The 12,086-nt window shown below is 34.1% G+C and overlaps 1 protein-coding gene across 2 annotated transcripts; it reads left to right on the top strand.

Moving 5' to 3' along the window:
* Nucleotides 1-5,055: 5,055 nt before the first annotated feature.
* Nucleotides 5,056-6,220, top strand: LOC123705430 (flightin). 2 transcript variants are annotated; one of them, XM_045654191.1, is made up of 4 exons: nt 5,056-5,217; nt 5,302-5,522; nt 5,707-5,973; nt 6,095-6,220. In XM_045654191.1, the coding sequence occupies exons 2-4, from the start codon at nt 5,323-5,325 to the stop codon at nt 6,108-6,110; spliced, it is 483 nt and encodes a 160-aa protein (XP_045510147.1). In that variant the 5' UTR covers nt 5,056-5,217; nt 5,302-5,322; the 3' UTR covers nt 6,111-6,220. The 2 variants fall into 2 exon arrangements, with proteins under 2 accessions (XP_045510147.1, XP_045510146.1); XM_045654190.1 differs by having other exon boundaries at nt 5,707-6,220.
* Nucleotides 6,221-12,086: the final 5,866 nt, after the last annotated feature.

The following is a 12,086-nucleotide window of genomic DNA, read 5'->3' as shown; positions in this document are numbered from 1 at the left end:
TTTTTAGGGTCCTGTTGTTGTAATTGACTCACAACAATGCCAATGAATTTAAAAAATAAATGGTTCGTTAAAAATCATTTCACAATACTTACTTACGTGCGCTTGCAAAACTGGCTCATCTCACACGTGGTGGTCCGATTCTACAATTATATTTTGACACATCAGTCGCGCGACTGCTGCGCTGCTGCTGTGCTGCTAAAGTGGCCCAAATGTGAAGGCGCTCTTATTATGTCTACACAAACACGATGCGCAGGAAAATAATGCTCTACTACTAGTTAGTTGAGGGATTTTGGTCAAACTTTATCCATGCTAATTACTCATTTAATTCATTAGAGTGCTATAATGGTAGGCAATCTTCAACTTTGAGAACAACTGATACTTATTTATATTTTTACTCTCTATTGTACAATTATTGGCCCTATAACATAAAAGTGAAACTAAACCTATGCGAAAGTTAATTCCACAAATGGCCGTCTTATGGTTCAAACTTCAAAGCTGATAATTGATTTCATCTTAATAACATTCTAGAATATCAATTATTACGGACGGTGTTGCCTATTAAACCTATGTACATTATACAACGTTCATGCTAGTATAATATTAATTTAATATGTAATTAAATTCCCTCAACAAATTTTCCCATCAGTTTAGTATATCAAAGTAAATGAGTGCTAGTGCTCATTTTCAGTGTTACAGGTTCCAAGTATTCGAGGCGATTATTCAGTGTACAGACTACAGATAATTTAAACTCAAGTATACATCATATAAATTATTCCTGCGTGATATAAAACGCTTTGTAGTTTCAAACTATAATAAACATTGAGTAATATTATGTTGACAGTACGAGAAGGTATGTTAGAGATTTATTATTATTACTTTTTGGCTAATATTATAATAATTAGTGTGACACCAAAGATATAGTTTCAAGTAGTGATAAATACACATTTGTTGCACATATTTCTGATAAACCTAAACTAAACCTGGTTCACCACAATTACTCTAGGCAGAAGAATTATTTCCATAAATGAAAGTTAATAAAGGCAAAAGAGAAGAAAATTGTACAGTAACCGACTTAAACAGCTATAATAAGGCTACGGTTAAATGCAGCTCTAGAATTATAAATATTTGTAGGTCTGAGGTTTAAGTATGAGATTCTACATTTTTCCTTTATTATGCTTTGTTGTAAACAGTAGACGTACTATAATGAAAACATGCGAAAAATGCATTGAGATCATGAATAATTTACAAAGATAGCAAAAGATGCAATGTATTTTTTTTTTATCCGTTAAAAATGTCCTCTAGCCAAATAAAGATCGATCAATAAAACCATAATCAAACAGACGCAAGCCACGCCCCAGTAAACGGAAGTTCGCTTATGTCATTTTCCACCTTTAAAATTGGTTCTTCCGATTATACGAACGGCTCGTCCGATGAGCATAGTTTAAAATTTTAACAGCGGCTTTAGTGCGGTTTATAGAGTTTTAACACGTTATAATTATAAGAAACTTTACATAAAAATATAGACATACAATAATTCTACATAAAAAATTTAAAATATTGCGGTTCTTTATATTCTATTTAATATATTTTCATCCCACGTAATTTTTACTCAAGATAATATTTATTTCATTTATTTTAGAATGTGGGACACGCGTACCTATTTTTGTTCTTAAATTATAGGCACGATTAGATAAATTACTTAATAAAATGGACGCTTTACGCACCTATCAAATGGTTGAATCCTGTAGTATTTATAATGTTTCTGTATGCCGGCGATAATTTGACGAACTCAAGGGTTTTAAAAATAAATAAAACTAAACATCAACTTATATAATAACATTAAAATGTTTAAAATAGTGTCCAGCTGTAATCTATGAGCGACAGTAGACATAGCGGACATACCACTAGTGCCAAAAAGCAAAAAACTTTTAAACCAGGAAAAAATTAGACGAAAGATATATTTTCACGATGTTTATAAACTTACTGAGATGCGCATGCATCATTTCCGAGAATAATTGTGAATAATAGAGAATCTTAAATTTATTATTTCAGATGCACTCTTATTTAACACTGTCTTTCAATCACAGTATATATAATTATAAATTATACAGGGTGTCTCAAAAGAAAGTTTATATTTTGTGGATGAATAAAAAAAAAGTAAGCGGTGTATTGAAAAAATGTTTATTAATTATTAAAGTGCATAATATGGGAATTTATTTCTAAAAAATAATATCGTCCATATGCAGTCCATTGCGTTCACAGCACTCATTTAATCGAACAGTAAAATTACAGTATTAATAATTATGACAGCTCGGCAGGTAGACACAGTGATGGCTGCCATTTCGTGCTGGATATTTTCTTTGCTCTAGAGAAGTTGGTTTGTTGGCATACACTTTAGATTTAAGATACCCCCACAAGAAATTATCAAGAATAGAAATTAGCGAGGAATTATTGGCCCTTACTTTTTCGATGACGAAAGGGGGCGTGCAGTTACAGTAAATTCAGAGCGATGGTAGACGAGTTTTTAGTGCCTGCACTGCAAAACTTTCCTGGCTATAACCAGAGAACATGGTTGCAGCAAGACGGAGCTACATCACACACATCCAATATGTCTTAACCTCGAATTCATGAAATTATTCCGGGAAAATTGATCTCTAGGAGAGGTGATATAAATTGGCCTCCACGCAGCCCTGATTTAACTCCCATGGACTTTTTCTTGTCGGGGTAAGTGTATGCCAAAAAACTAACTTCTCTAGTGCATTTAAAAATAAATATCCGACACGAAATGGCAGCCATATCACTGTGTCTACCTGCCGAGCTGTCATAAATAATTTTAGTGTTCGATTAAATGAGTGCCGTGAACGCAATGGACTGTATTTGGACGATATTATTTTTAAGAAATAAATTCCCATATTATGCACTTTAATAATTAATAAACATTTTTTTCAATACACCGCTTACTTTTTTTTTATTCATCCACAAAATATAAACTTTCTTTTGAGACACCCTGTACTTAAAATTAATAAGGTTTCGAGTTATATAACTAGTTATTAATACTAAAATTATAATGGTCCATCCATACTAATATTATAAATGCGAAAGTAACTCTGTCTGTCTGTCTGTCTGTCTGTTACTCAATCACGACTAAACTACTGAACCAATTTGCATGAAATTTGGTATGGAGATATTTTGATACCCGAGAAAGGACTTAGGCTACCTTTTATTGCGAAATATGTACCACGGGCGAAGCCGGGGCGGACCACTAGTATTATATAATTTAATATTTGTGGGTGCGATGGGTCGCCTTCGTAATTGCGATAAAAATAAGAAATTACTATTTCTTATTCGTAATATTCTTCTAATTTGCTCTATAATGAGCACAAATAGTATTCTTCATGATTATTAGCGATTTGTATCTGTTATCTATTTTTAATATTCCAATTGCGCACAGATTTCGTATTTATAACATGGAACGTGTTTAACGTAAACGGAGGTATAAAAAGTAATCTATACATATAATAAATCTGTAGAAGGGTCAATTCTGTACATTGAAAATATTGAAAAAATAAATAACAGGGGGTGTTACTGGATCGATACCAAACCCAAATATGTGATTAAAAAAATTTTTGTCTGTCTGTCTGTCTGTCTGTCTGTCTGTATGTGAAGACATCACGTGAAAACTACCCGTTCGATTTCGATGAAACTTGGTATAATTATACCTTATTATCCTGGGCGTAAAATAGGATACTTTTTATCCTGGAAAAATACGTAGAAAAAAATTAATCTTAATTTTTCAGTTATCCATAGACGTTGTTCTATAAAACCGCGAACACACGTTGCGTATTACTATAGGCCTAGCCGTATTTGGGTCCAATAGATATTTATAAGATGTCATTGTCAGAATTACTCAAAGTGGAGAAATAAACCATCCACGCGAAGACCGACATCCGCGCGGACGGAGTCGCGGGCGGAAGCTAGTATTATAATAAATCTGTAGAAGGGTCAATTCTGTACATTGAAAATATTGAAAAAATAAATAGCAGGGGGTGTTACTGGATCGATACCAAACCCAAATATGTAATTAAAAAATTTTTGTCTGTCTGTCTGTCTGTCTGTCTGTATGTTCAGGCATCACGTGAAAACTAACGGTTCGATTTCGATGAAACTTGGTATAATTATACCTTATTATCCTGGGCGCAAAATAGGATACTTTTTATCCTGGAAAAATACGCAGAAAAAAATTAATCTTAATTTTTCAGTTTTATCCATAGACGTTGTTCTGTAGAACCGCGAACACACGTTGCGTATTATTATAGGCCTAGCCGTATTTGGGTCCAATAGATATTTATAAGATGTCATTGTCAGAGTTTCTCAAAATGGAGAAATAAACCATCCACGCGAAGACCGACATCCGCGCGGACGGAGTCGCGGGCGAAAGCTAGTACCATATAAAGAACAATATTATATTTTTCATTGTTCATCAATACTTTAAATTGTGATTTTTATTTAATTAGTTTGTATTAAATGTTATCAGTGTTATAAATCAGTAGACGAAATACTGTTAATACTCTAAGCTTTCGGACAAGATGCAACTTAGAACCAGGTGGAAAAGCTGTCAAAATGTCTCAGTGCTTTCATTTATTTAGACATCGACATTATAATGCACGATGTCCACATCATTATCAGGTTCACAATAGAAGATTAATCCTAACTAATCCAGCACTGTCGCTTAATTAACGAACACCTGTTGCACATAACGTGACGCCAGTCTATTGTGTGACATAAAAATAGATGGAGCGCAAATTACGATATTGAACTGTTATTTAAGATCTCATGACAAAACCTGGCTCTTTTCCACGCAATACTCATCCGAAATTTTCGTAACAAGTTTTCTGGTAATTGTAATTTTTAGGGAGACAAAACGGGTGTCAATTGACAAATATTTTTCTAACCGCTCTCTATGTTCGAGTACTTCAAAGTGAGCAATGAAAATTGGCACTGTAATTAGTGCGAATATTTTGATGAACGGTTGTGTATTGACAGAGCATCATTGGCAAACGATAGGACCGTTTGCCAATGAAGCTAACATCGCTTGCGACAGCCAGGTGGGGTCGAAGGGAGATAAATCGAGAGGCTGCCTATGTTTCTAGGGGACAGCGGCTTCAGTCGCAAACGAACGATACACCAGTCCACACGCACTTCTTAATCCATTAAAAGGTTGGTGACAGTGCGGTGATCGTAAATAGTGAATGCATTTCAAGTGTACAACAACAATAGTTAATAATATGAAGTGGTTTTTAGTCTTAAAGATAAAGCATCGAGATGTGGGATGACGTGGTAGAGGAAGAGAAGCCGAAGGAGGCGCCAGCCGCAGATGCTGCCGCCCCTGCCGCTGATGCTGCACCAGCCGCCGAAGGAGCCGCCCCTGCTGAGGGCCAAACTGAAGTAGCCGACACTCCTGCGCCACAGAAACCCGAAGATGCTGATAAGCCCAAGAGGCTTGTTTGCAAACATTGGGTCAGGTAAACATATTTTTTTTTACTACGGTAAATAATAGAGAAGTAATAATGGCGATTATTAAAAATACCATCCCTGTTTATAAAGAAAAGAAAAACATAAATTGTCGTTTATTTACAATCATTTTTTTTAATGACATTTATTTGGGATGAATTATTTTTAATATTCTGAATATCGTTTGCATCGCAGGCCGAAATTCTCCACATACAACTACCTCTACGAGTTCCAAAAGAATTACTACGATGACCTCATCAACTACATAGACAGACGCAACAGAGGGCTACCGGTGGAGAGGCCGAAGCCCCAGACGTGGGGTGAGAGGGCCCTCCGCAGCTACTACTCTCAAGGATACAACTATGACATCGCCAGATCGACGAAAGAGGACAGATACCTTCTCCATCACATCTCCGTAGGCGCCAAGTTCCACCGGGCCCACACCAAGTCCCTTATCTCTAGGAAGTATTCCAACCTCGGATTTAACACCGTATACCTCTAGCTTCGCTTTTACAACCCCGCTTGACGTTGCTTCGCGGACCCCACACGAACGCTCTTCGTGACCTTACTATTCATGTTACAGGATTTCGTTGTCGTGATTCCACGCGCCGTTACCATAAGCGGCCCTACAATATTGTTGTGATCTAAGTCCGCATTCCTCTGTCAATGTCTATCGATTTTGGAGAAGACAATAAACACTAACTTTAAATGAGGTTTTTTATTGCTTGCGTTACGACTGACATGGCTCTTTATTTTTTAATATGTTTTTATTTGTACTACTTAAACTTTTTATGTGCAGTGCGAAGTGTGAAAATGCAAAGCGATGTCAGTTGTTACGACGATCATGCTACATATTTATAAGGTTCAAATTTAGTATATCATAAGACAAGTATAAAAAAAACTAATATGAACCCCTAAAAAATCAAATACATCATCATAATTTACTATGTAACACAGCAATGACGTTAACCCTGGTAATGAATAATTGAGACAAGCAATCTATGAGCCAAGTTCACTCTCAATTAAATAATTACGTTTAATTAATTATCTAATTGATGATTAACACTGTCATGTACGAACACAAATAATTATCCATCAAATTTTGTTTCTTTTTTTAAATATTTATAATTTAATTGATTTTCATGCAATTAATTTAATTAATATAGTAGTAGCACTGAAATGAGGGTAGTATCATCAATTTTTTAAAATTTATATTAGAAAACGTTTACTTTACACTCAATCAATCAAAACAGACGATGAATAATAACAAAGATTAAACATGTCCGTTTTCAGGCTCGTTAGTACGGCGATAACAATTAAAAAGCACTTAAATCATATCTCACATCTCATATTGTGTAGCCAACGTACGAAAATTTTCAATGTCGAGATATCTAAAATAACTTATCTTTGACAGTTCAGTGAATGTAATCATTTGGAAGTCGGCCAAAATGCTAGGCTACCTAGCAGGTACAATCGGCAGTACGCCAAACGCTGCATAATTAAATGTTACAATGACTAAGGGTCCCCCAATGTTGATTTCGGATTGTGATAAAAATAGATTATTTTACAATACATTTTGTTAACCACCTTGGAGTTTGAAATCAATTAATTTGGGTGCTTCATATTTTGCTTTTCATTAGCGTGTTGGATAGCCATAACAATGCAAACTTAGTGAAGTGTGGAAAATAATGAGCTTTAACATTAGTTATTCATTTATTATCGTAGAACAGTAAACTTATTAGATTTTTGTAAAAATGTTTCAAACATCATATAACTATTCGTAAATAGTTAATTATAAGCATCCATTATCAGTTTATTTGAAGAAGACATAATATTTGCAGTGAAATGTCGATGATTAAAACGTGTACATTTTATTCTTAAACTTAAAATTCATTTAAATATAATAAACAAATTCAGCAGTCATCTTTAAAATTAAAAACATTAACACTATAAGGCTTAAAAGCAGCAATATTAAAAATTAAAAATACTGAAATCAAAAGAACTAACTACCTACTTCTGGACAAAATAAGCTAACTTATTTCACACGTAAAAAGCTCGTTCTGCCTTATTGCTCTCAGAAATTAATAGAATGATTAGCTTGATTATATTTTTCATTGTCACTTTCGCATGTATTTCATTGCTTTACAAGCGTATGCATACTTTTAACTAAGGTAATAGAGCATAGTAGAGAGATTTTGAATATTAGAACCTTTTTTTATCAACCTTTACAAATCTATTTCACTGTCTACATTCGTATGTCTAGTGCGTAGCATTGACCTCTTAACATAATTAATATTTTCTAAGAGTAGGGCCGATATTTCAAAACAATATAATTAGTCTTTTCACCAGTAGGTACGTGTGTACTGACTGCAATCTTGAGGACAGTAATATATGACTCAGGAGGTAATTTTTCCCCAACATCACAATAATTAAATCATACGTACATATGCTTAGGTATATTAAAAGTTACGGTAAAAAGCATGCACAAAATATAAGAATTAATCAAGGAAATATACTTCGAAATATACTTTTCTCGTTGATTCCTGCAAGCACGAGGTCTAAATCACTTCCACCACGATTCCACAGCGACATTGCAATTTCCAGCTCCATAATTTCCTTTAAGATTGACAACATTCGAATTATGTGGCAACCGTTTATGGTGTCGGTTGTTGGAAAAACATACCTACATTATGTAGTATACGTTGTTTATAGATAACAATGGACTGAGCAAAACTGAATATGACCACGCAATTATCATATTAGGCTGTCCATTCCACAGAAAATTTAAGTTTCTTTCTCGTATACGAAGTAGCCATAATCCACATATTATTTCAACAATAGCGAAATGTGTACATTAAAGTTATACGTAGGTAGTAATAACATAAAATGTAAATATAATATAATACATAAAAACTTTTCCATATTATTTGGCAATGAATCTAAATGGCACTTTCTCCATATACAGTCATACTAACCCATCATATTATGTATATGTATGCACTGATAGGAAATTTTCCAATGTTGGCAATTAATGAATTTTACTTGGCACCATGAATGGGAATGCAATAAATAATGATGAATTATTAGGATTAGGACACAGGTATTTCGGCACTTACGGCACTGTCAATAGATAGCGCGACGTGTCAAAAGCAATTCATTTGTATCACTGTGTATGTTCCAAAGAATATACTACTCTCTAGAGGTCTGTTCAATATAAACCCTGATGAGGTGAAACTTTATATCTAATTGTGTCTTATTGTTTCTGTATACATAATTTAATCTCTATCGAAATCATAATATAAGATTTTTATCTATTGTCAAGAGCCTAAATATTTTAAGGATTTTTGTATGGAGAGAACTTTTTCAAGTAACATATTATATTACCGAGCCAGGAGCAGATTTACCCACGATATTGAGGAAATTTAAAAATAAATCAAACATTTCGTACAATGATTTGAAAAAAAATGACGAGTTTTTAAGTGCCTCAAGATAGTATTAGGTAGGTTTATGCGTCAAATTTTTATCTCGGAGGAAATGCATGAAATTGTTGTTTACGTGTTACTTCCAAAGTCAACACTAATCAACCTGCATGTGACACTTAGACCCGATTTCACCAATATTTTCTAAATCAGAGATTTATTAATCGAGCTTCAAAATAAACATGTATTTTAACATCGTTGTCAACTCTTCAGGTCCCAAGAAGGAAATCTAACAGCCGTTTATCAAATCGACCTTTAACTGAGCGACTCACGAATCATTCATTCGTATTTTAAACCGCCCGAAACAAAATGTCATAGTTGACAATGCCATAGTTTCGCACATTAGGGCTATTTGTTCTAGTTGTATAATAACTGTCATGTCTGGTAATTCGACTAAATCGAGATGTTCTGATACAGTATAAAATTTAATAATCATGTAGTAACTTTTACGTTTACTGGTTTATATGTCAAACGATTTGGTCGTTACCATGGTTACAAATGTTTGATGTTATTAATTGGAGATTGTTTTGTTGTGATTTTTCTTGTGTTATTTTAATTTTATTTTGAGTTGAATAAATACAATAATGTTGAAGAAAAATCGCGGTTCAATTTCACTTGGTAGAAGGTAAACTGGATCTGGTTGAAATTACGAAAAAAAATTCGGAGTCCGAAGGAAAGTGGAGAGATATCTCATACTAGAAGAGCAATTAACAAGAAAAATAAAGACAAAGATAAAAGAAAGCAGTAAATTAATAGTAAATTCTTGTTCGTAATAACCTAGTATCTAGTTGTTATAACCAATTTATGGAATGATGTTGATAGGTACAATCTAAGGGTACAATAAAAATGTTTTATAAAAACACAAGTTTTATTTATTTAGGTAACTAAAATGAAAAATTACATATTTCTATAACAATGTCACATTTAAATTAAATTAGGATCATCATCATCGTCAGCCCATATACGTTATCACTGCTGGGACATGGGATTGGTAGTGCTAACTTAAACTTAAACACGGTAAGGGATCAGGTCATTATCCACCACGCTATCTTATGATATGTCGGTTTCCTCACAATGTTTTTCACCACTGAGCCATCACTGCACTGCACTACAATAAGCAGTTGGTCTGTAGGTGAAACTGATTGATTCCTAAAACAGAATTTAAAATTAAGATAAGTAGGTACATTTCATAATCATGAGGAGGCCTGAGCCTTACCTGAGTAGTGGTGAAGTTTACATTTGAAGTACCTATATTGGTATTCAATACTAGATTTGACATGACTCACAGGATTATTATGGTTTAATTGAAAATAATACAGTATGTAGGAAGGAACCTTTTATGCACATAAATATAAATATTACCTCACGAGATAGTTTTACTTACAGATCCGACGGTTATTCGAGTTTATCTTCAATTAATTGCAATAAGTACTTCCAAAACCGATTGTTTTGATAAACGAAATCTTGTACTAAAATCAACATCATCATATTCTACGAAACAATGACGACCTCTTTATAAATTCTGAGCCGTCGCGTTCGCACTATATAATCCAAATTATACAAATCATCCAACACATCTTCATTTTCAAAAATAAAATAGTATGCAGAGTCCATCTTGACAGCAAGAAAACATCAAATCATTTTTTCTAATCGCTTGTTAAAAATTTAAAGAGCCTCTATGCCAGTAATTAAATATGATGCCGTGTTAAGGAAACTAAACCTCGATTAGGTCATGGTGGGACACTCTCTTACATTGATGTCCCGTTAAAAGAGTTAACAACGTGTTAAACTAACTAACAGAGCTTGGTGAAACTGGGCCTAAGGAAACTAAACCTCGATTAGGTCATGGTGGGACACTCCCTTACATTGATGTCCCGTTAAAAGAGTTAACAGCGTGTTAAACTAACTAACAGAGCTTGGTGAAACTGGGCCTTAAGGTCATTAGGCTTAATTATTAATCATATGCTTAACTTAACAATAATACAAGTAAACAGGTCGGAATAAATGATTGACCAATTTGCACTTACTTCGCGGACCAATAATGTATTAACAACTATTTATTTCGGTATTACCATTTCGATATTATAATATACTAGCTATCCGCTCACGGCTTCACCTGCGTTTTCAAAGAAAGCCCACATAGTTCCCGTTCCGGTGGCATTTCCGGAATAAAACTTACCCTATGTGTTAATCTAAGTTACCCTCTATATGTGTGCTAAATTTCATTGTAATCGGTTCAGTAGTATTTGCGTGAAAGAGTAACAAACACACACGCATCCTCACAAACTTTCGCATTTATAATATTAGTAGGATAGAAAACTGGGATTAAAAAAACTCTGACTGAGTAGTTTCTTGAGATTATATCCTGTTACCAAAGTTTAGTCCGAATTTTATCTGGTATAATATTAAAAAGCGGGTAATAAATGACGTTTCACTAATGTACATAATTCGGGTTTTGCTATGTTTGAAAGTCATTTCTCTACTTGTTTCTGTACAAAACACAGAAACCGATCAATTTCTTATTGTTAGTGCTGATTTACACAGGGTCAGTAGACAAGTCAGTCGCGGCGCCGAAATTAGGCGCCGCGACTGACTTTAACAGTTTACATAGACTTCAAGCCTCTGTACTGACTTCAAATCTGTTTACACAGGGTTTTTTTTCGGGTCAGCACTGATTTGCCTCGAATTTGTAGTCAGTTACTGACCCTGTGTAAATCAGCACTAACAGATGAATTTGTATCAAAAATTCACACTGTCAAAACAGTTAGCCTTTGAAAACAATGTCAACAAATTCATATCAAATCTATTTATTGTTTGAAACATCCACGGGCGTTATAACATATTTGACATGATACAAAATCCATTACTGCTTTATTTGGCATGTCCGTCGCAGTTAATATCTCTCTGTTACGCCTATACAAAACTGTTGAAATTAAAAACACTGCAAACAAACAAGCTTTGTAGTCCCGAACGAGCTGACACGGTTGACATTTCGCTTTACTTTGAAAAATTCAATTCATAGATTTGCTATAAACACGACCGTATTTGCGTCATGACAAACGTTTATTTATGAACATTTCCTCGTACCGGGTGATA

The sequence above is a fragment of the Colias croceus genome, chromosome Z (genome assembly GCF_905220415.1).
Source record: "Colias croceus chromosome Z, ilColCroc2.1".
NCBI lineage: Eukaryota > Metazoa > Arthropoda > Insecta > Lepidoptera > Pieridae > Colias > Colias croceus.
This window is presented reverse-complemented; position numbering and strand designations above follow the sequence as displayed.

What these genes read in the sequence shown, in the direction of transcription:
- LOC123705430 (XM_045654190.1), top strand. Translation starts at nt 5,323, where the DNA reads ATGTGGGATGACGTGGTAGAGGAAGAGAAGCCGAAGGAGGCGCCAGCC. An exon ending in GTTTGCAAACATTGGGTCAG is followed by an intron (nt 5,523 to 5,706) that starts GTAAACATATTT and finishes TTTGCATCGCAG; the next exon opens with GCCGAAATTCTCCACATACA.